Source organism: Malurus melanocephalus, unplaced genomic scaffold (genome assembly GCF_030028575.1).
Source record: "Malurus melanocephalus ecotype Western Australia unplaced genomic scaffold, MMel_1.1 scaffold_607, whole genome shotgun sequence".
NCBI lineage: Eukaryota > Metazoa > Chordata > Aves > Passeriformes > Maluridae > Malurus > Malurus melanocephalus.
Genome location: NW_026623839.1, coordinates 148,988 through 174,353, shown reverse-complemented (window position 1 = coordinate 174,353; position 25,366 = coordinate 148,988). Strand labels below are relative to the sequence as shown.

Here is a 25,366-nt window from a genome sequence, read left to right as displayed (position 1 = left end):
CACAGACATGTTCTGTACAGGGGAAGTATTCCCTGCCAGAATTTGGACTCTTTTTCGAAATGCTCCCCTTTTTTTGAAATATATAAAAAGTACATTACCCAGCTACCAGGCCTCAGTTTTGTAATGACCACGTAGAGCTGAAAGCACAGAAAACKAAAGGGATTGGGACACTAGAAACACCTTCTGGTAGTGGCTGAGCAGATACCATGATGTTCAGGGGACCCTGCATCCAGCAACTGCATCATCCTCCTCCCTGAACTGGGTCAGTACTTCCTTGTTTGGCAGTTTAGCTATATTCAGAAGCCTCATGCACACCATTCAATTCCTACAGCAGAAGATCCACACCACCACCTTGAGCAGCCTGTGCKCCTGGAAAGCTCACATGCCTACTGCTGCAGAGACCAACAGAGCAAGTACGTTGAGATGACAATGAGTGACAGTGTGAGTGTAAGAGTGTGAGAGTATGAGTGGGAGTGCAGGAGAGTGTGAGAGGGCGTGAGAGTGTGAGTATGTGACATATGCAGTCGGTCAGTGATGCAGTGTGGGACTCTACCACGGCACTGGAGCAAAACCCTGCGGCATGGGCAGGCACTTGGCCCTGCCACYGTATCTGCKTCATCCCAACCTCCCTGCTTCCATGCTGCCTGACAGCAGATACCAATGGCTCTGGGTAATTAATTACTCTCTCACCCACTGGCCTTGGTGCCCAAGGTCCCAAGGACTACCTCGTACCTCCACTGTCCTGCACCTGGGACACAGGGTGCCTCATTTCCTCCACAGACACTCAGCTCTCCCTTTCCCACCAGGCTCCTGTGGCTCAGAGTCTGGGTCAGGCAGACAGATAAGGAACAGAGCCAGCTTGGCTGGGATATAATCCACATCAGACTGAGATGGGACTGCCAGATTAGCAAAACTGATGACAGCAACATTCTCCTTTATCTCTGGAGCCAAGGCCTCACACTCAGCATTTCCAAACTGATGCTTATGATCTTCACACCTAATGAATGGCTCCTGCTCTGAACAGACACATGCAGCTCTTTGCTTTAGTCTCCTGTTGCTGGGCTACTGTCACTTCCCTCCTCCCCCCCCCCCCCCCATCTTATCTTTCTACAGAAATTCATTCCTGTGTAATGCCTTAACTGGTGAATTCTTCTGTCTTTATTCAAGAACATGATGGAGAAAATCGAGATTTCAGTAAAAGGCATTTTTTTCATTACATTTGAAAATTTTATTTCCAAATTTAAAATTAACTTGGTGTAATGAACTAGTGCCCCTACCTGATATCTCTTCATGACAACACAAAATATGAATAGAAATAATCTCTACTACAAAATGTCTTGTAACTGACTTTCTTTTTAAAAATGCTCAGTAAGAATAGAATTGTTTGCTTTAATATCCCTCTCATGGAGATGTTCTACAACCTTTTACTTGTGTATATAAAATTAACAGGTTTTGGAATTTTTTTTTTTGAAAATTATCTTTTAGCACTATATAAAGCTAACAGAATGTATGTATGAATGTTACACCAATGCCTGACACATGTAAATGAACAGGAAGGCATCAGCCTTGTCATTGAGCAACCAAGTAACCTTCCAGTGAAGGACTCCAGCTGTTAACAACTTGAGGTAGTAATACCTCCATCCTGCCCAGAACAACTGTAGGACCTGCTGAGGGAAGGGATTATACAGTAAGAAGTATGTCTATAATATTTTAACATCAATAATTCTTTTTCTTCTGTAAAAATTAGATCTGGACTAATAATGATGAGACCCTTCAGATTTCAGTTGTACCAAAATAAAATCCTTGGCTCTCCTCATAMAGAATGTGTGTGTATCCTTTGGCCACAAACAAGACTTTGAGCCTAATGCCCCTCTCTGCTGCACAAAGGTCACTGTTCCCAGAGAGGTAACGTAGTGTCTGCTGCAGAATGGGCTTCTGGGGCAATTAAGCAACTAATGACTAATTTCTGAGCTTGTGAAATAACCCTCAGCCTATTCCTGMCCTATCTCAACCTGCAGTTAAGCTACCTGAGTGATGTGCCAGTATCTCATCTTGCTGCAAGACACAAACAGTGCAAGCCTATCAGCCTGGCCAGCACAAATGTCCGGCTGCCGTTTGTGCTGGAGGGAGAGCAGCACAGCACTGGGAGCCACAGCTGCCCTGGCCACAATGACACAACTCCCTCGTCTATGCTGGGAGCCCACATCTGCTCTGGAGGCTACAGCAGTGCTTTTAGCAATGACATCAACTGTTGTCCTGAAATACTCCTTGTGCACTGCCCATCGAGGTTTTGTACACCYGGCTGCCAAGGTACAGGTACTTAGTTCCTGCTTCACCCTCCCAAATGAACAGAAGCTCTCTCTTCATGGGAACTRTGCACACTGATGCTGTTTGAACATGACTCAGCTGCAGATGCTGAAAGTKAAATAATTTCTAGAATTTCCAGTCCCTTACAGCCAAAATGACAGAATGTTTTACTTCAATCAGTTATGAAAAAAATACCAAATGCTTGCCACCTATGTAAGCTGAATGTGAAAGCCAACAATAGAGTATGGTGCTAAAATTGCTTGGTCTTTGGGGAAATGGATTGTTAAAGCCAAAGCCATCTTTTATAGATCCAGGATATACTGTTCATAGCCACAGCAGACTTCCACGTGGTTTTAATGTTATAAAAAACCTCAATCTTTTGTCTTTTCACAGATGGKTGTCCCAGGTGTGTTGCATGGTGTTCAGGACAGAAGAATTTAAAAATAAATGAAGTTTCTGGCAATAAGTTACCACTTTAAAAGACTATTTACAGTTGGAGAGAAACCATTCATTCTTTCACAATTCTGCTACATATACTGAAAGGGTGGCACCTTGCTGTCTTATGTTAACATGCAGTGTGCAGACCAGTGTGACCACTTGGAAAGGGTCACTGTAACTAATTAAGAAAATCAACCTTATTGCTGACAGGTTTTTGATACTCATGGGGTTGATGTCATCTGGAAAATACTGAYGCAGCTGCAAACTGAAGACTGTAAATTTATCCCAAAAGTATATGTAGTCATTTTCTAAAATGTGGACAGTAACAGATTTAAGTTGATAACCAAAATCCAAAGATATTTGAAATATTTATGAAAACTTATTGTCAAAACTGACAAGTGGATGAGGACATGTGAAGTTCTGTCAGGACATAGTAGGATTGAAGGAAGTGGAGCCTTGAAATGCTTCTCTATGAGAATCCCACTGCAGGATAGCAAATACTCTCTCTCATCACTCATGTAGCTTTAAGACAAGCAAATGGCAGCCTGGAAATGTCTGGGCCTATGGAAGCAAAAAGCTGCAAACCCACCAAACAATTTTATACTAAATTAATCGAAGTTGGTCTGTTTTCTCTGTGATGCCAGAAGGTGTCAGCCAAGGGCTTCTACCAACCATTCCAAACCAATTACCTGYCCAGAACACAGACTGAAYAAGCTGACCTCACTACAGCCATGACTCAACAACACCACTGGTGTAATGCCCAGGTTACAGCAAACTGGAGAGAGACCCCAGCAGTAAAAATCCCAGTGAATGAGGTTCCCCCAGGCCAAATGCCAGGTCCTGCACATGGGTCACAGGCACAGCTAAAAGTTCACACACTTTGGACACAACTGCTCACCAAAATACCAGTAATTTCATACCTCTCAAACATCAATATTGTTCTGCTTGCCATGTCTTGACACGTAACTAATTACCCCACAAAAAACTCCACAAGTATGAGACCCAAATGAGACCCATGCAGGCTCAATCACTTTCAAACAACCACAACCCTGATTTTCTCAGCTCAGTGGGTTGCCTCTACAAGAAAAGATTTATTCAAAAATATTTAAATCTAGACTGCTCGAAATAAAAGACCAACTGAAGTTTCTCAGTAAGATCTTAATTATTACTTTTTCAATACTATGACAATCTTATTTCTCAGTTTCTATACAAAGCCTAACAACATGCAGCAGGACTATTACACATGCAAATATGCGTAAATTAGGTATTYGGAAAAATCCAATCTGTTGGTTTGGGATTATGTTTTGCCCTTCTATTTCAACAACAAATTGAGAAAACAGAGAATACAACAATACTATAAACTAAAAACATTTTGTGTGCAGAGGATTATTAAGAATTTATTCTCCTTTATGCCACAAAGTACTCAATGTCCTTAATTCCCACAGGGAGTGGAGGATCTCAGCACCAAAGAATCAGGCTTATCCAGAACTCATTATTCTGCAGAACTATATAAACATGAGTTAACACTTACAACATCAACCTATTTACGAGCAAAGTTACAATGGTACCAGGGTTTTTCACCTTTACCGGAAAGGGACTATCCCAGCCCTTGCCAAACTCCAACAGCCACTCCAGACTTAACCCTGGTTTTCACATAAAGCAGTCCTTAAAACAGAAATTGTATTATGCTTCTGTTGTATGAAAAGAGAACCTCTAAATTCTCTGAAGAGCCTGAGAGGGCAGTTCTGTTTTCTCTGGAAGCCCCAGTGTCAATGCACTAACACTTCAGTCTGGCTCCTGCAGGGTCCAACCTTGGTCCAGGGGCTTTGCAGAACAAACAAGAAATAAAGACTCTTGTCTCCAAAACTTTGCAGCATCCACACATAAAACACAGGGAGACAAAAAAAAATACCAACACCTAACCAATCCAAACCCCCTCTTCAGTTAACAATGCAGCATTTTGAGATTACCCTACTGATCTTTCTGGCAGCGTGTTTAGTGGGGGAAGTTGGTTGTTTGTAATGGAGCTATAGAGACCTGAAAAGGAAAGGGTATGTGTATCTAATCAGGAGACAGTTGAAAACTGACCCTGCCATGCAAAATAAGCAGGCTGGAGAAAGAGTGGGCTCCTGAAAAAGGACAAATGAGGCTTAATAAGACATCTGTCATGCCAGAAACTCTGGATCAGAAGTGGAAGACAGACACTGGCTATAGCTGTTTTTAAAAATGCAACATAAATTACAAAACTGTGCCCAGCATATGAAGAAAGATAACTTCCATATGGCTCATATAGCTGGAACAAAGACACTAGGCAAAAAAGAAGAGGGGTGAAAAAATAATGATAGGATAGGTGTTTTCAGAGGTTTAAATAGTCCAACACAAAACAGAGGCAAGACAAAATAATATCAGTACCAAACGTGCTTAGCATTCTTTCCTTGCACACAATGCTCAGCATGAGCATTCTTCAGCAGAAGAGGACTCAGAGGAGCAGGCTGGAGAACCCAGCTCCCAGAGCTTCCCTGCTCTGAGCCCTGCCCTTCCACAGCTGGCCCATGGGCTTGCCTGAGATTTTCAGTATACCAGGGAAACTAATTACAACATTTCCTTTTGMAGTTATGCAATTTACCTCGTGGACATGGCCAAGCTGATACCAGTTTAAGGTTTTTTTTTTTCCTTCTCCAAACTGCTTAGACACAACCACCTACTRTTAAAAAGCATCCAGCAGCACCAACTGAACAAGCAAATAAATCACAAGCTTTAACCAAGCTCAACACTACATTTATGTAGGCAGTGTCAAGCATGAAATCAAATCACTGTGCAGCCTCAAACAGAAGGATGAAGCTGAGAGCTTGACTCCACAAAACACAGTAGATATGGAAACAGTCTGGACATGTTTAACAGGTCTTAAACTTCAGTAGTAAGCTAGACTGAAGCATGTGGGCTTCTGCTCATCCATGCCTGACAAACAGATCTGAAACAGGTCATATTCCTGCCATTCCAATAAGAAGCACTGACAATTACACAGCAGCCCACAAAAGCATATAGAATATGCTTTGATAAAATAAACCTCTGATAAAATATAATTGAAGGCTAGGTCTAGGTCTACTGACTTCCTACATCTGCCCCATTGCAAAACCTTCTGCAGTCACAGTCAAATCTTCCAAGCAGTGCTGCTGCACAAGGGTGCAGTGCTTGCAGCTCCCTGACTGCGCCCATCACTTCAGCGTACACCAGTGTGCAGGTATTGTTCATTACTCTTCCTAAATGTCATAAATCTGAACACTGAGAGGAAAAGAAAGAAAAAGGAAAGCAGAGCCGGAATTTCTGCCACAAGAACAGARTCAGCACGGTGACAGAGGTGACATCAGGGCACAGCACAGCCTTGTGCAGTTCAACACTGTTACCTGACTGGACAGAGGAGTCCGGAGCCCCAGAACTGGGGCACACATCCAATACCAACAGGAACAGGCTGTGTCACAACACAGCTCAGTACCAGCAGAGCAAACAATGACAAGAGACAGGAATCAGAAAAGAGCTATATTGCTCGACTACAAATTCTACATTGTGTAGTTTTTGWCACTATGAAATCACAGCTTCTCCACTCTAGATGTTGTTTCTTTGTTCCTTGTAGCTTGTATAGCCCATATGCTCAMAACAGATGGATCAATGCTGTAGCTCAGTGACATTTTTCTAATTATAGATGGATTTATGAAATTCTTAAATAATTTCAAAGGAAATACTCCCTGCTGAGGCAAGGTGAGTCAGCATAGCTTCACTGTCAGCAGCAAACACAAAACCAAGGAAGTGAAATTTGTATGGTTTTAATAAAAGAAAAAGGTCAAAAACTTATTAAAAAGATAAGATCATTGTGCATAAAAAAAAGCTGAAAGAGATAAATAGGCAAAAGCTCCCTTGAGAAAGGGAGCATGAAACAAAAATAAAAGGTGAAAGTTAGATGTAGAGACGATCCATACAGACCTGGTAGAACCCAGCAGTCCAGAGGACTCTCAACATCCTTTAACCTAGTATGTACAGACACGTGGCATAGTGAAGACAGTACGTCTTAGACTGAAATAACAGCAAGGTATTACGTTCATACGGCAAGCACACCCAGTGCTTTTTATGGAATATCAGACAACATTCTGTCCTTCTCCAGGAAAAATACTGAACATTTGTGTTTTCCAATTTTTACTTTGTGTTTCCTGTCAAGGATGGTGCAAATATTAAAAAGCAGCTGGAAATTCACTAAGCTCTASCAAGGGACAATGGTCACAGAGGTTTCTGATGATTCAGTCCCCAAAGGTGGCCTTTCTTCTCTCATTTTGATTTCTTCTTTCAAACTCCAGTCCCCCTCTCTCCTGTCTCCAACAYAGAGGGGAAAAAGCCTTCCCAGCACCTGAGGCCCCCGAGGGCACAGGCAGCAATACTCAGGACGGTTCCCTCTGCTGGGATGACTGCCTGATGTGGCTGGAGACCCCTGTTCCCAGCTCCTCCTCCACACAGCATGCTGCTCCAGAGGAATGGCAGCTACAGAGCTCAAGTGGATGCTTCACATAATCACAGGCCCTTATATACAAAAAAGTGACTCCTAAATTGTTTCTCATACCTGCAAGATGCTGTAGCACAATGCTACCAGATTAAGTCTTAATTTTTCCTGTCACTCCTGCCAAGTGATCCCTGGTTTCCAAACTTCGATTGCACACTGAATCAGTATAAAATTTTTGAGCACGGACTGCAAATACATATGTTTATTTATAAACTATATATATGTACTACTCAACTAATACGATATGCTTATTTTAAAACATACACAGAAACACAAACTGAAAAGGAAGATAAAACAAACCAAAAAGTACTTCCTTCCTACACTCCAATGGACTGCCCTACCCACACTCCACTTTGGAAATCACTGATCCAAGCAAACATTTCATCAGGCCAGCTGCATAGTTGGGAGGAAAGACATCTCACTCCAGGTCTTTTCCCATATGCCCATATTATTTACCAAATATGCTTAGGCCTGTCCAATCTCCCTGCTCATACATGAAGTAATGGTTCTACAGTTTTAAACCAACAAACCAGACCTTGCTTTCTAAACTTCAGTTCCTGGATTTGAGTACAAACTCAAAAAACTAACAACTTCCCAAAATTTTCCTGAAAAAAAGATTACGAGTTCACTCACAATAAAGAGAGAGACAGTACACAAATAAACCTGAAGCTATAATGAAGTCTCTCTCTGAGGTCTCTCAATGGCTCAACAAACTGAAAARTTAACCAGCCCAGGAGAGGGCTTTACACAACTTCTTTATTACTATCTCTGTTGCTCTAACAGTTGGCAAGAAGCAAAAGCTTCATATACAGCTCCAGGTAGACTCTTTCAATGTTTCTTGCAAGAGGAAGCAACAAACTTCTAAAAGTACGTCCAGCCTTCACAGACCCCATTCTTACAAAGGGCTGTTTTCCAGGGGACTACCTGAGCCAGAGTCCTGAACAAGCTAATACTAGCTAAAGTTAATCAGAAAGCTAGTCTTTCAAAAGGCAAATAAAAAAAGCCCACCAAACCCCAAGAATGCTTCAACKAAATTGATCTGGGAAAGGGGAGAAATGGTAAGACAAATGRTGCTTCTTGACATCATCAGTAAGTTGATATGCACAGCATGCAAGAATATGTCACACAGCAGAGACTGTCCTTTCAGAGAATGCTTTTCGCACACAGGTGAGACAAACAGACACAGCAGTGCTCCCTCACCAGCAGAGCAGCCAGGCTGATCTGAATCCCATACAGGCAAYCCAGCACCRAGGGGCTAGGCAGCTATGCAAGCTGCCCAGAGCCTCTCAGCCTAAAAGAYCAACAGCACCAGCCACTCAACTGGAATTCTCTGCTTTTATAAAACACACAAGAAAACGAGAGAGGAATTTAAAAAGCCATCGAGGTAAATGGAAGGTTTTGTTGCAGAACTAGCTAACAGTTGCTAAGGAGGACTGGCTGCTGCTCGGCCCATCACTCCTTGCTTGACTGTGGAGTGCCACCCAAATAACCTAGTGTGGTTCAAAAGTAGCTCTCATTTCACCGATCAAATACATATAAAATCAGCCACCTGCCATGTGAGAAAATGACTAATGCTTGCATCTTTTAAGCTCTTCACCACTGAAGCAGCTTTTGAACACAGTACCATTTGAATTTGCTGAAGGAACCCTGCTTTTCAAAACAAGATTTCAAAGGGCTTAAGAAAACATACAAAGAGATGATAAAGATCAAAGATAAATCTGACTTACTGCTGCCGCTGCGGCCTCCTCTCCACCTACATAGATAGAAGAAGCAATCTCCATCACAGACAAGTTTGTGGGAGCATCTGTAGTGGATGAWGATCTGGGCCGACCCGATTGAATATCCTGAGCAGACCTTCTGTTGATCTGCGGGCTTCCTTTCGGGGCATCTGCCTTGCCCCACCTGCTGTGCAGGCTGGTCCCTCTCTTCATTTTAGGTGGCACTCTGATCTGCTGAAGCACCCGGTTCAGAGCTGTGGGGTGGGTGGAGACACCATCAATGTCAGCACAGACGCTTTGGCTTTCCAAATCCAGGTCAGGCTCCAGCTCAGCCTGAGCTTGCTGGACATCGTGTGGAGAAACAGAAGACCTCCTGCGCTGATGCTGGAACAGGTGCTTCAAGCCTTGACCAATGACATTAATGTTCTCCAAAGCATTATGCGTTATTTTGGATAATTTTTGCTCTGATTCATGTTGTTTTTTTGTCTCTTGATCTTGGGATTTGCCTCCAGGATCAGGGTCATCACACAACTGTTCAGTGCCAGACGGCTCCATTGATGACACCCAACAGGTTTATTTGACTATTCATACATACATATGTCCCCTCTCTTTAAAAGGCTTGTGTTTATTTTGAAAATGCCAAGATTGTCAGCCAATTAGGTGTGCAATTGCTTCAAGAGTGACTACACATGCAGCTGTGCCACGGTGATCTCATGCTTATCTAATGTTAAACAAAAGAGTAGTCATTATTACACATCCATGCAGCAAGTAGTGGGTTAAAAATCCAATGTGCAAAACATGCCCCTCAACAAAATAAAATGTCTCAGTCCTCGGGGCACCTCTCCACGTGTCATTAGTCGCATCTAGGCGGCAGGCAGAAGCCTAAGCTCGTGTCAGACAAGTCACTCATTGCCTGGGGAGAGAAGCCCAGTACAGAGCATCTGGGAAAGCAAGAAATGTAAAAAAGCTGTTCAAAGTGGGGAGAAGCAAGGAGAAACCAGTGGGGTTTTGTTTATTAAGAACAAGCCCATAATAACATCTAACAGAACATGAGGTTAAACTTCTGAAGAGCATGTTAGTCACTTTGGCAGAATTAATTTTGCTCTTTGACAARTATCTGATACTAAGACCCTAACACAACAGTATTTAATACATGCAAAAAGCCAGAACATTTCCAAATGAGTTATTAATTTTCAAATAGTGAGAAATGGCTTATTACAGCCAGCATCCACTGATGGCACTGGAAACTAGATATGAAAATCCGTCTTCAAGCAAGAACAGGCAAGTGAAATGCTTTCAATTGGCATACTCTTGCCCATAGCTCTCAGAGAAAACAAGGATGCCTTTTTAAAAGTAGTTTAAGCAACCAATCTGCAAGGGATCAGCACCAGGTATGTGCAGTTCAGCCTCTGGCACAGGAATTGCGCAGATATTTTTCGAGAGCTCAACCCAAGTCATTCCCTGAGCTCGGGCAAGACTGGGATATACAACAGTGCAGCTTGGCACTTGTATAGCAACAATTAAAGGGGAAGGTCAGCAAAGAAATGGGGACAGAAGGAAGGGAGGAAGGGAGGGAGAAAGGGAGGGAGGAAGGAAGGAAGGAACACAGTAACTGAAAGAGTTTCACATCAGCACCATGAGATCACATGATCAGAAGCTGACCATTGTTTTCTGCAGCAGAAAACTTTGATTAGGCTTCTATAAATAGAGAAACCAGCTCACAGAGGTTTACCTCAATCTTGGCAGAAATCTGCTGCACTTGGCAGAAAACAGTTCATGCTTTAGAAAAGAATGATTTGAAAGGCAGCATATTTGGCATCTGAGTGTTCATTTCTACACTAAAACAGTTGCAGAAACATAATGCATTGAGTTTACAATTGGAGCACTCTTGATTTTGTGMATTTAAGCCTGACACAATGGGTTAAACAGATATTCCAAAATTATTTCCAAATTGYCATCCAAAAATATCAGAAGAACTGCCTCTTTTTTTCAAGTGTCTTTCACTGCTATCAGCTGGAGGCAAGAAGAAACTCACTACTTACAGAAAACAGAATACTGGAATCATGCACGATTTTACATCAATACTTTGAAGATGCTATAAGCATTAAGCCTAAATCTACTGACCAGTTTAGTCACTAACACATYAGATGCAAAGTAATAAATTACATCCCATATATTTACCCATATTCATGGAGCAAKTGTATGGCAGAAGAAAAGATGTCCAAACAACATATTAATACTTACATACTTAACACTTTCTTAAATGAATTCAAGTGCCTTTAAGTCTTATAGTGTTCTTTGACTTTTGAGCTTGCTTTTTCTCAAACTTTTTTTTTTTCTCTGATAACAGGTTTTCCAGAAAGTTGGACCACAGGTCTCCAGTCAATATAAGTTTTAGGGCAAAAAAATCACAAAACTAGATGCTCATTTTTAACCAATACACCAAACTGTTCAGTGAACAAAACTCCCCATATAAAAAAGCAAGACTCCCAAAATTATTTGGCACATAAAATACTGACAGCTGACCCCCTCAGTGTTTATTTTTCAGTCAGGACTAACTAAAGAACTGCAGTTCTTATCTAGGATGACCAGTACACTCTTATGCCAGGATCTCGTTGATCTCCTGCATGTTCTCTATCCAGATTACCACTGGTAATACTGTCAGTCATAAAGAACACCAGTTCATTCCAACTGGAGTTCCATGCATTATCTGCCAGAAAAAAATTAACCTGCTTAAATTAACCCTATGCCAATTTGCAAATCAACCTGAGACAAATCAGGCCACAGTGAGCTCCCAAACAAAGCACGGTTTGTCCCCCTGTGTGTTCTGGGACAGATTTCTGAAATTAAATGGCCTCTGAGAGGCTCCTAATGGGAGCTTTGTAGTCATCTCCTATTTCTGTTTCCATAGGATTGGTCTGTTGTGAGCCTGAAATGAGCTTTGCAAATTACATATCTGGTATGAAGATCCTTACAGCTACTTATTTGTTCTAGTATCTACTTTTGGGGAAAAAAAACTTGGAAGTGTGAAGAACTGAGAATCATCAGAATTAATTAGCATACTTATTTGCATTAGGATTCAGCTTTTGTGCTCACTTTTGTTTTCTCCACTTACAACCACTTGTATATTTTGTTTGTGGGTGGAAATAACACTTTATAGCATGAAGTTCAAAAACATGCATTTCTTATTTGTACAAGAATCTGCTGCATCAGGAACAAAAATCACAATTCCATATACAGCCACACTGGGCAGACATTATAACAATATTACATCCCAGAACATTCTAATATAGTCCTTCATTTRTGCAATTATTTCCCAGGAGCTCTGGGAAACAAAACAGTTCAAAAGGAAAAACTGGCAAAACCAACATTAGGTAACAGTGAAAGGATAAACTTGTACTTACCTCCATCACTTCCCCTTTAGCATGGCTGACCCACAGCAGTTCCKCCACTGAACAGAACTGCAAAAGAAATTGAGTACGAGATAAAATTTTGGAAATGGGAGGAAAGATATACATAAACAACAAAGTGAGCATGATTCCAACTTCTTAATTTTTTTTTAATGCTTTTTTTTCCATTGAAATGCAAGTGCCCTTTGAAAGCTGTGCTATTTTAAACTCTTTCAAATGATTGAAGGGGAACAAATATAACTGAAGTTGAAACTGACTCTTACAGAGTTAATCAAGAAGTTATGTGAAGGGCTTTTTCTCTTGGGGTTTATGGCCACCAACACATGCCGAAAGCACAGGAAGGTGCCAGGSCTCCAGGCTGCAAGGTCAGTCTGCACTATACAGATTTATTTTCTTCTCCTATTCAGTCATTTACTGCCCCTGGCACAGGTCAAATASCTGGCTCTCGTTTACCTGGCAGTGCTGCAGCACCCGCCACAGCTCATTTCTCCAGGCCACTGCTGCTGCCGGGGAGTGCAGCCCCATGCCCTGTCCCAGGGCAGGACAAACCCAGCCCATGGCAATCCCGGCCACAGGGAGCTCCAAGTGGGAATCCCACCTGCACACATCCCCATGCCCCAGGACACGCCCGGCTCTGCTCTCCTCCAGGAGGGAACAAAGCATTCCAGGCTGTTKGGATGGACTACACAACGTTTCTGCACACAACCCAAGGTAAGGCCAGCTGTTCGCTTGGASATGACATGAGGACAGCTGAGAGCAGACGCTAGGCATTTCTCTAGCCAGACGCACAGATTATTCTGAAACACAACCAGATCACCCAGATTTTCTGAAGCTGATTAATTACTCAACCARTTCTTGAAAACAGGGAGTACACTATGCTCCAAAAGAACACAAAAAGTCTGCACATCTGGGGTATTTTGACTATTTTATTACATGCTWGATTCCCACCTCTAAGGCAGCAAGAGAGGAGGAAACAGTCAGATCCACAGAGGTGGGATGCTAGAATATGAAGAAAATATTAACAACTTAGAAAAAATGAATGAACATATTTTTAAAAAAGATCTTGACATACAAGAAATTCCATTTCTATACTAGCATGAGTGGAGAACTAAGCACAATGTGTGAAGTATTGGTCATACATGAAGTGCCACTAACAGAACTTAAGAGCCACTCAAATTGTCCTTTTTTATTTTTTTGTTGAAGTTTTAGTATTTTTTATTTATAAGAACTGTAAGAGCTTCTGTCAGCAAGGTTTTCAGAGTTATGACCTCCAGCACTACAAGACCTGCAGATCAACAGCTGCTGTTGGCTCAAATTGGTTCACAGCTGCCATTGTGTTCAGAATTGAAGCCCCAGAGTGCCCACAGATTTTTTCCTCATCCTCCTCCTCCAAAATTCATCCAAGAAAGTGTATTTTTGAACTCTACTGAAGTCCAAGAGAAAAACCAGGAACACAAGATATATAGACATACCCTCCCCAGGCCAAGACCAAAAATGGAGTATGGCTGCAAGAGCTGTTAAAGGAAACAGTTGGCAGTCCATTACAAGGTTGGCTTGTAATTCATACAAGATAAATAATATATTAATATATTCAGAGACAAAAATGGGACTATCTGAGCCCATACAAAACATGAAATGTTTCTCCTAGAATTCTCACAAGCCTAAAATAGCTCTACACAGTCCAGGCATTTGTTTGTTAGCGGTGAGTATGTTACAAGGAAAAAGGAGTGGCATTAGCACATTCCGCCCTGCACAATTACAAACAAGATGCCCAGGTTGCCCATCAAACACTGCTTGCAGTCCTTCAGCCAGCACTTGCAGGARGTTTGGAAGGACCTATCAGTAAAACCCTACCCCATCCACACCTCTTTACCTCTTCTCAGTGTTAAAAATCAGCTATCAATGCTGTCAAGAGAAATAGGAGATGGAYAAGGCGCTTCCAACTTGACCCATTGCAGCCACTTCTCCCAGTCCCAGGYAGGCTCTAGCAGAGCTTGAGACAAGGAACAATATAACTACATCTGAATGTACGCTAGCGAGTAGGAACAGCATCAGCATAGTCAGGCACACAGTGTGAGAACAGGCATGTGCACCTGCCCTACAGCACACCAGCACCTGCCCTGTGGCACATGGGCATGCTACCAGGCTTCTTTTCAAGTGCCAGGGAACCACCACTGCACAGCAACAACTCCCTACCCCATCAGAGCAAAACCATTTGGAACAGGATCCATGTTAGCTGTCCATCTACTGCTACCACAGACTTGTGAATTGCCTGCTTTGCTCACTTTTTGGACTTCTGCAATAAAAATACTGAACTGCACATCTACAGTTTTTTTCTGTTAGATCTTATGATGCATTTTAGAGACACACACAAAATTGCACAAAGACTGCACAGCTAAGCAGCCACACTCACAAATATGCTGCTCTTCAATATCCACCTCCACATCCAGCTTCACAGAGACAGTACTTTGGTAGAAAGAAATTGCGTTTGACTACTAGCTTGCCAATGGGAATCAAGTAGTTACGCATTTAAAACCTCAGCCAAAACCAGAATATTTCCTCCCACATTCATGGCAGAGTCCACATAAAAAAGAATCCACAATCTTTACCCAAGGCAGCACAAAAAGGGAGCAGTCTTATTTGAAATAAGGCTGTATTTCAGCAAAACCAAGACCCAAGCTAATGACTCCTTACAGAGCCATTGTGCAACTTGAATTTCCCACAGAACACCCCATTTCCTTGCTGCAGAGCAACTTTGCAGCTGCTCAGGGCCCCAGCACAAGTACGTTGGTGGTTATGTAACACCAGCTACAATTGTGGGTCCTCCCCAGGTGCAGAGCTTTCTGTTTCCATTTGCTGAGGCTCCTGCCTGCCTCTTCCTCAAGCCTATCTGAATAGCAAAACAATCATCAGGGCTATCAATCAACTTCCCATCTTGTATCACCTACAAAATTCCTCACCTGGCCGTATTAATGTTATCAATAAAGTGATTGTACAGTAACGGACCCAGTGCTTCTCCCACAGACTGGAATTGCATCTGAAGCATTTAAAGGACTTTGGAAAACCAGAACCAAAACTTTCTCTTTCAGCACAACAAACAAACTGAAAACTAACTCCCACAGCAAAAGTATGACCAACATGGGAACTGCTCTGCAGAGCAGCAAGCAGCCACTGATGCAGCCCCCCCTCCACCTGGCAAGTTCCCACTCCTCTTACCACAGGATGTTCTGCAGCTCAAGCAGTCAAACTTCTCACAGGTATTCAATGCAAGCTAACCAAGTTCTTCTGTTATGGAAAGGCTCACATATCCAGAACGTCTTTATCCACAAAGCATTTAATGTAAATCAGTAGCCACAAGAGCTAGATACTATCCCAGCTGAAAGCCAACAGAGTGAAGGACCACAGCACCACAAACCTTGGAGGGACTGGCTTTCACCAACAGAGCTTTTGCCTCACTAGTCAGTCAGCCATCACTGGCCTGAATGGGCTAAGTTTAGCCCTAACAGATTCTGACCCAAAGTCACTCTGTGTTCATTTCTCCACTTAAACTGCTATTCAACATCAGGATCACAGCAAGGACACTCACTGCTTCTCACAGACAAGTGACACTACCTCTTATGACTGTGGCCTACTAAAGCATGAGACGCTTGTTCAGAGGGCAGTGATTTACAAACATGGAGTGCTACAGGTGCATCACTTCCAGTGATCCCAGAAAAGGCCACAGTCCTTTTGCTCCAAACTGGTATAACTGAGAATCATGAAAAACATATTTATTTGCCATTAGGATAATCACCATGGCAACTGGCTTCCAGGAAAATAACAGCCAACAGCTTCAGTACAAAGGCCACTATGGGGATTTGTTAAGGACACCATCAGCTCACACAAATCMCAAAAATACTGAAATTTGCCGAATTTATGCCTGAAGAAACCGTAAGTAGAAATGTGCAAACTTCCTGTCATAACCCATCACGCCAGCTGAATCAATGGCAGCACCATTCACCTCAACACTGGAGAGTCCTTTAACATGTAGGACAGTTTTAATGCAATATTCTCTAATGTACTTCTGWACTTCTCTAATGTACTATTTCTCTAAGTGAAGTAGTGTACTACTTCACTTCTTTACATCAAAAGAAAGCTTTATCTTACACTCAGTCTCCCTTTTCACTCCACTCTATACTACTATATGAGTTTGAACAATTAAACTGCAACACTTAATGCTTGTCATTGTAATGTCTTACAAAGGTAGATCAATCTCATTTTACARTTAAGGAAATGAAGACTAATACTGTGATTAGGGATGTATATTCAGGGAGACATGGAATMTTGTATTACAGGTTTTCAGAGATACTGCAGGAATTGTTCTATTTTCACAGAACAGCAGCTTTTTTTGGGAAAATGTGTGCCAATTTTAATTGATAGGATTACAGAGATCATAACTTACTTATAGACAACTTAAAAATGCACCAAGTTGGGTTACAGAATCCATGTCCCTGGTTCACTGCATAAAGCACCGCTAAGGTGGCAAAGGGCAGCTCAGCAAATTACTTCTCTCCTGGTGTGTTCCAACAGTTTCCATGAAAGCAGTTTACAGGAAACAAAATCACTTTTTTGCCCAATGCTACTTTAGCACACTGCCAAACCAAATAACGCTGACCAGGCAAACTGAGAAACATGTTTAAAGTGTGCTACACCAACTTCTCCCCACTTGTTACAGAGAATSTCACCAAGATGCCAGTCCTTAGCTCCAGCTTGCAGGCAAATGATGGAGGAATTCCTTCCGCACAGGTGAGGGATCCCCCTTCCCAACCACAGCTCTATGCTGCCCATGACAGTTCAGGCTAGCACTGCCAATATTCTGCCTCCCTGTTAAACAGTAACATCACCAAGCTGTTTTAAGTCASACAGGGAAGTAGATCAGATCTGTGTCCCTCCAGTATCATGTCAGCCTCAATCACTGGAGCTTATCAATAAAACTTTGCGTGTTGTCTGCTAAATACATTCTGTACAGCAATGTGGCATGATGAATGATTCAGTCAGGTAGCTACTTTCAGCACAATCAGTTTTYCTTTCTAAACAAAACCCACTAATGTATGTGTCTGATGGAAGCCAGAGAGGTGTGTGTTTGGCTGCCTTTCACTGTAATCCMCCATTAACTGACAACACCACCACTGCCCTGCAAGGTTGGCATCTACATCAGAGAAGGGATAATTTGTGTCCAAGTAATTTACAGAAGAAACAGGTGTTACCAGTGCACACCAGCCACTTTTAAATCCATACAAAGGCAGTTAGCCAACTTCCTCATTCCAGGTTAAGGGTATGTATGGACAGCTAAAAGCCTCCAGGAAAACACAGCTGTGCATGCTGTGACTTTCTGTGCTGCCTGAACAGTCAAAGTTGTCCATCAYTTGTTACCTGGGCAGAACAAACCTGTTCAGTGACAAGGCACAGCCCACCCAGCTCTGCTACTCTCCTACAGGCATATTCTCTTCATCACTGGCATATTCTCTTATGAGACTGCTCCTTTTAGTAAGCAGAGACCACTGTGCCAGCACCTGCGCACAGGAAGGCAAGCAAAACGTCCTTCTTTCCTAACCTTCAATCCAGATGCCTCCCAATTTGAGGCAAGTACAGTGTAAGTTCATGTGAGCGTTTTATYTAACCAAAGAGAGCAACCACCATGGCCTCCCAGGTGCATTTCAGTGACTATTAAACGTCTGTCACATACTTCGAAGGCAATTTCTGCAGACCATGCTAGCATTTAGGAASTGAATGGGTGAGTAACAAATTCAACCAAGCTTTTCTCAAGAGAATCTTCTGAGTACTCCCACAGGAGGTTCAACCAAGGTCACCCTACATACAAAACCATCTGGGTATTCTGGGGCTCCTACAGCCTCATTGTGCATGCGTGTATTCTACTGCTAAAACCATGCAAAATGCTGCATWTCTGCCTGAATCGAGAAAATGTGCACCTAGAACTCTCTTTGCCCTAATCAGATAGTCTTTCCTTTCCATGTGTTCTAAGTCAGAGCAGGCATACATACCTCAAAAGTGCTCAGGGTAGCTCATCTCTTTGCATAGATATGCTCACAGTTGTAATCCAAATGTCATCAACAGAGGTCTAACTTTAAAAAAAAATTAGAAGTATAAATTCCACAGGAAACAGGAAAGTCAGGGGAGGGAAGAAGATATGATTTATCAGCTTCTACATTTGCAGACATCTGCAGTCAGTACAGCAGGTCATTTCCAAAGTAAATCTCGGCAACAAAGCTTCCTTGTAGAGGAGAAAGACCTGCCAAAATTAACAAGCATAATGAGAAACACTATTAATACCTAATAAACAATAAAACAGCACACATATTCAGAGTTCCCTTCAGAGAAAAGAATTAATTCATTTGAAATACTGGGTTTCTGCTAGCTTTGACGTATTCAAAATCAGAAGCAGCCTCTGAAGTTATCTCATATTCTGACTACTTTAACCTAATAAATTATCTCAAGGAGAGAAATTCTCTAAGCTGTCAAATAACATTTGATCTTATCAGAGCATGCAACACTATACCACATCACAGATAGCCCTGATTCAGACAAACCTTCCCAGCTCACCAAATGCCTTAATGTTCACTGGATATTTTCACACAGGAGCGGCTTGTGTGACCAGTGTCAGACTAAAGAATTAAGTTGCTGTTCAGAATGAGGACCAACACAGAGCATGATGAAAGTCCCAACACAGAACGTACATAAGGTACATACCTGGGGGTTCCTGAATAGCATTAATGTTCAGGAGTGTTGGCAAACTTCTCAATTTCTCTGGCTTGGATTTAAGTTAATAAAATGTAAAGTTTTTGGGGGCAGAGACTTTCTGTTCTGTGTTCTTATTTCATATGGTATGTAAGATCTAGCTTCCAAATCAAAATTCTCAATGTTATTTTGATAGATGTGTTTTGTATTTTTGGTGCATGAGTAGGATTGTTCTCTATAAATAAAAAGGGTCAACTAGTTTATCACAAAAAGCTTCTGAAAGTATGACAACATTACATTTTGCAAAAACCCATTTAACTACACACCACTGTTTGCTTCCTTCTTTCCCTTTTCCTTAACACGCTTGGCTAGAGGARCAATTTTGAGGATTTGAGCTTAAATTCAAGCCTAAAGAATCAGCTCATTGTGCTGTGACAATATCCAGGGTCTCAACTGCTATGGGGAGTTAAGAATTTCAAGTATTTAATTATAGTAGAATACTCAGTTTCTAGAAGTGCAGACAACACGTCTAGCCTGYCACCTTCACATTCCATTTCACTCAGCCATCGTCACTCTTCCAGAGATGTTGGTTTATCCTCTAGGAAACATTATGCCAAGTTCACCGACTTGCTGAGGTYGGAAGGGACCTCTGGATGTCACCTGGGTCATTGCCAAGAAACCACTTGAACAAGTCTCACTATGGAGATACTGCCCTGTTCCTGGTCCCAGAGAAGTAACCCAAGTCCCTGTGAGCTGCAACTCTCATGGAGAGCACACGATCTCTGCGCTGAGCAGCCTCCAGCGCACCRCAGCAAGCAGCCTTCACCAGGCCTTAGGGGACAGGCAGAGGGAAMACCACTCCCTGTATTTCAGGGCTGAGGAGACTCCAGTCTACCGAGAGGCAGCCAATCGGCCAGCTCACCTGAGATACACCCTGCACTTGGTGAATCCAGGTTCCAAAGCCCAGCTCTCAYTGGCAGACAGCTACAGAATCACCTGAGAACATGCCACACCAGTAAATGCACAGGGGAAGCCAGCAGAGAGGGAAGACTCCTCCCCCAGAGCTCTAAGCAAAAATTCCTAGAAACCAAGCCCAAGATATTATCACACCAAGTGTTTTTAGTRGTTCAAAAACAATTCTCTGRAAGACCAGAGGAGACACGAACTCGAGGTTTGCCTGACTCCAGAGCAGCCACAGTCTCTGGCTCACAGTCAGGCACAGGCCATTCCCCCAAGCAGAGGAGGAGTTGATTTGCTRGATACTACCCATTTCCTACAGCATGCACCTCTCTAAACACACAGAAACAAAACCTGGAGAATTACAATGATTTCTGTTTTSTATCTGAATTAGATACAGGTTTTAATTTTTGGAACTTCATTTACTATTAAATAAGATGCAATACTGCCCAAAGCATGACACAGATCTGCTTCAAAAACCAAGCTAAGCAACTTGGTGGTAAATGGAGGGGAGAACCCCCAAACTTTATAGAACCTGAAGTTCCAATTTCTTTCTAAAGCAAATTCCACATAAAGTAGATCATCCCCCATCTTCAGTTTGCTTCCACATTTTGGATAGCTTCCAGACCAGCTGGGTGAGTTTATCAGGGCAGCTGAACTGGACACAGTGAATACAAAGCTCCAATGAACTTATTCATTTGGCACCAGARCCCTGTGTAGCTGCAGAATTGCTGAGCCCTGCAAGCTGGAGAGCCCCACTGTTCCCAGACAAGGGAAGGAAGAGTCACCCCAGCATCAAGACAGAAACAGCCTTCCCMGTGAAACACCTGCTCACTGGGCTTTCCTTGCCTCTAGACACTTCCAGATGGACAAAGAAGTTACCCTATGAGAAGCAYCGTCCTGTGACCAAACCTGGAGTCACCTGCCACATGTTAATCCTGTTTAAGACAGAGTCAGCGGTGAGCAGCAGGGACAGCAGAACTTGTTCCCTGGGCTGAGGAGAACCCAGTGGCACTGACTCAGCTCAAGGCATCACKACTTCAGCGATAGCACCAGTAGCCTGGATTGTTACTAAGGGCTTCCATCTTGCAGAAAYACCTGATTTTAAGGTTTGTGGACGATGGACACAGTTATTGATGCAATGGTAGTTACATTATCCCCCCTTCCTCCTCCCCTAGGCTTCCATTCAGATCTTTGTACCTTCAGGTCAGACCCTTACTCCTCCCACCCACCAAGAAGCCTCATTAAATTACATTAYTGACAGAGTTTTGCAGCGAGGGGGATGCCTCCATCCACCATACAAGCTTTGCTGGCTACCGCATTTGTCACTAATGCACATGAGGTACTTCTGYATCGCCACTGACAGCAGCTGCACACAAGTCACACACAGCGTCAGCTCCGCKACTCGTGATGTTTGGCACCAGTAAAGCTCAGAAGCTGCTGCTTTGCACCTTAAGTTCTTTACTTTAAAGGCCTATCACCACTGACAATCTGCTTTTAAGCCGGCAAAATCTGAGATCACCAKGAAATAATTCGTGTCTTAACGATCTCATCACAGACAGCCAAGACGGACAGGAACCGGTGGAGCGAACACCTCAGACACCCCYAAAGCAGCGTGGGGGCCGCGGCGGTGCCTCCCGGATCCCCAGCACCAGACCCATGTGCGCTGGGCCGCCCCGCAAGGAGCCAGGGCGGCTGTGAGGGCAATCGCTGGGCCACGGCAGGGGCCGGGGCCGCTCGCCACTGCTGGGCCGGACATAGCCCGGCGCAGCCCGGGCCCTACGCCCCGGACCACAGACCGAAACGGGCCGAGCGGGCCGGCGGGGCCGCGGCTCCGCCACAGGATGCTGAACCGACCGCAGGAGCGGGGGCGGCGGCGAGAGAGCGCGGCCGAGGGACGGCTCTGGGGGCGGCTGAGGCACCCCCGCTGGGCGAACCCGGGGCCCGGCCGGAGGGGTCCCCTCGCCYCGTCCCGCGGTCCGAGCTGTTCCCCCGCCTCGCTCCCCACGCTGTCCCCGATGCCGTTCCCTCTCGGTCGCCCACGCCGCGGTCCGCAGGGCACTCACCGGCCGAGCGGCGGCCACGGCCGCTCCATCCCCGCGCGCCGCCACCGCCACCGCCACCGCCACCGCCCGGCCCGGCCGCGTGACGTCACGCGAGGGGCGCGCGCGCCGGCGTCACCGCCAGGAGGGCCCTGAGGGGGGCGTGGCCCGCGCGCGGCGCCTGCGCACCGAGCACCGTTCAGTGCCTGCTTCCGGTTCCGCTTCCGGTTCCTGCTCCCGGTTCCGCTTCCGGTTCCGCCTCTCCCGCCTGTCTCACCGCGTCTCTGTCCTGCCCGGGCAGCTCCCGACCCCGCGGCGGCTCTCGGTCTCTGTGCCGCGGCTCCGGGCGGCTCCTCGCACCTCCAGACACGGTTTTTCTCTGCTCACCTGTTCCGTCTCCCATAGCCCCTTCCCTGGTGTGGCTCCTCGCCTGGAGACCGCCACAGCCCTGTGCAGGAGTGGCACGGCCCCTCAGCCCTGACAAAAGGGCCCTCTGTGGTATCAGCAGCCAGGGGCTTTATGAGGGGCTTTATGTAACAAGATGCTCAAGGAAGGATTCAGTGATTTGGCACCAGGTTACAAACTGGGTTTTGCCTTCCAGTTTGCCGGATAGAATTCGCATTGCAGTTGTAGTGACCATATGGAAACYTGTGGAACAGTCAGACTGTGCTGAGCACGTTTCAGAAGAGCTCCCTGATTAGCTGCCTCTGGCTCGCACCCACGTTTCCCTGGAGCAGTGTCAGGTGTGTGCTCTGTAGAGACACTGCTCACCTCCATCTCGGATGCAGCGTGGACCATCCCTCTATCACAGCATTGTCATCTGGGGTGATGCACTTGGGTATTTTTAGAAAGCTGCACCCTTTCCTGAAGCTGATTTGATGAGAAATTTGCCTTGATCTTTATTTATCTGATGCAATTAATGCGTTTGACTGCAAAAAAAACCCTGGAATTTACACAATCTGACTTATTTTAAACCAGTGCTCATTACTTCTTCTATTTTTCAAACTCAAGAATTAAAACCAGGCAATTGAATTAAAACCAGCCAATGTTTTTCCCACTCAAATCCCTCCCACACCAACCCCAGCTCTCTGCTGTCTTCCCCCTGGCCCTGCCCAAGGTTTCACTCCAGSAGATCTGGCTGCCACAGCTCCCTGGTGTGCAGGGAGGCATGAGCTGAGTGCTAGACAAGCATTGCCACTGGCACTCACAGCACAGGGGTGCCAGGAGGATGTGCATCCTGACAGGCTAAGAACACCTCAAGGCAGGACTTGGTGGATCTTTGCCTACTGAAGTGAATCCGTAGCACACACAGCTCCACTCAAGAGAGGGACCGGGATGGATATATCATCTGTCCAGGATCTCTTCTTCCTGACCACCTTCCTGCTCCAATGCTTCAGCACTCAAATATCCTCATGCCTTTTCATAAACAACTGGTCATCTAAGGCCTGGCTGAGCATTCCATGATTCCGTTTCTAGGAAACGAGGACAGTTTATTTAAACCTGATGGGAACTTTGTTACTCCCCTGACCTCCCAAGCCAACACCTTGCAGAACTAGTAAGTGATCTTTCAAAATTTCAAACCATTTTTCACTTCCCTTCTTTCCAAAGCTAAGTAAACAAGCACTGAGATCTTGGGTCAGAATGTGGGACCTGAGTGTGGCACAGACCAAAAGCAGTGAGGGAGCCTGCCCAGCCCAAACTCCCTAGCTGCCTACAGAGCATAAACAACACACAGGGTGGCTTCTATATTCAAATTTATTAATTCAATTCTTACATATTAGTAAAAAAAATCCAAGTAATTAACAGATCGTTAGTGTTAAATTTCTAGTTAACATTAAATTTGGCTTTACACATATAAGTCTTACAACTACAACATGATTTAGAATATCAGRTTCAAAAGTTCACAGGAAATCTGTGGTTCTAGACAACACACAGAAGTGATGAACCAGGTAGGCAAGAAAGTAGAGTACAACTGTCTCTCACTGCAGGTACTGGTGGGGATATTTTGGCTCAATTACACACTTTCTAATAGGACTTTCTGCAATCTATTTCTACATATTTGTGTAACTAATTTTCAAAAAGTATTTTATATTCACTCATTCAAAGAGGGGAACTTTGCAAAGCTATAAATAGATACTCAGGGAATAGCTTTTATRTCACAGCTTTGTAGCATCTTCCCTGTTTTTCCAGACCAACTGAAGCCAAAGGTGCACAGTAGTTCTGAAGGCCAGACAGCACAATGTTTTGCCATGCACAGTCTGGATCTAGAGACCCACATATATCTATGGACAGGAGCCAATACCTACTGCAGAGATTTCTGTCTATCTACAGCTATCACTGGAACAGAGCTCTGCAGTTTGATATGACCATATGCCAACCTAAAATCAGTTCACTCCTCACAGAGTGGAGAACATTTTGGGCCTCACTGGTCTCTGTCCAACATTGTGGCTTGTGCAGTGCAAACAAGCACAGCAGTTATTTCTTGAAATGTGTGGCACTCAGCAGAGCTCGTAATTCTTACACAAAAAAAAAGTAAAAAAGTCCTCACAGAAAGACTAGGGCAATAATACAATGAAAAATAYACTTCCATTTGCAAAATGCTCCATCTCTTGTAACTGCTCCAATGCAGCCAGAAAAGTWAATAAAAGTTAATTAATGCAAATAGTAGTAAAAATTTAGTCTTTTTCACATGGCATTTTCAAGAAAGTCAGCCTCCTATCATTGCTCTTGAGCTAGGTGAATATAATCAACTCCCACTGCAGACAGAGGTGCTGTGTTAAAAACACCTTTCTCAACTGTGCAGATACAGGGCACCTGAGGCTCAGAGGGCACAGGTCCAGCCCAAGATAATGCTCAACATCAGCAAGGAACGCCTGGGCCACACAGGTGATCTGCACAATACTTCTCTTTGTACACTAGCAGGTATCCTTGTTCTGTGACTGGATTGCAGCGGATTCCCAGCGCTGTGCAGAGCMCTGGAATGAAACCCTGGACACCTCTTCCCCGTGGTAAGGCACAGCATGGAGTACGAGTGTAAACCAGCTGTGTGCAATCTCCTTTTAGCCAACACTGTCGGCATCTCACAGCACCTGGGCTCACTGGGTGCCACCCCAGCGGTCCCTGCACCCCGCATTGCCTGTGGGCACCCGCACCCGGCACTGCGTAACCCAGCAGGTGCCAGCACTCAGACCCCAGGGCACACGTGTCACACAC

General features: G+C 44.2%; 1 protein-coding gene across 7 annotated transcripts in view; it reads right to left on the bottom strand.

Annotated features, from left to right (window-relative positions):
• The window catches only part of TMCC1 (transmembrane and coiled-coil domain family 1), a 78,777-nt gene that overhangs the window by 33,814 nt on the left and 19,597 nt on the right, over nucleotides 1-25,366 (bottom strand). The window contains exons 1-4 of one of the 7 annotated variants that reach the window (XM_057383122.1): nucleotides 22,178-22,240; nucleotides 18,461-18,708; nucleotides 12,414-12,470; nucleotides 9,019-9,730 (exon numbers count right to left, since the gene is read on the bottom strand). In XM_057383122.1, coding sequence (XP_057239105.1) covers nucleotides 9,019-9,564 — 546 coding nt within the window. In that variant the 5' untranslated portion in view covers nucleotides 9,565-9,730; nucleotides 12,414-12,470; nucleotides 18,461-18,708; nucleotides 22,178-22,240. Of the gene's footprint in view, nucleotides 1-9,018; nucleotides 9,731-12,413; nucleotides 12,471-18,460; nucleotides 18,709-22,177; nucleotides 22,257-25,366 lie in introns of those variants that run through there. The other 6 variants (XM_057383125.1, XM_057383123.1, XM_057383130.1 and 3 more) reach the window with 6 other exon arrangements.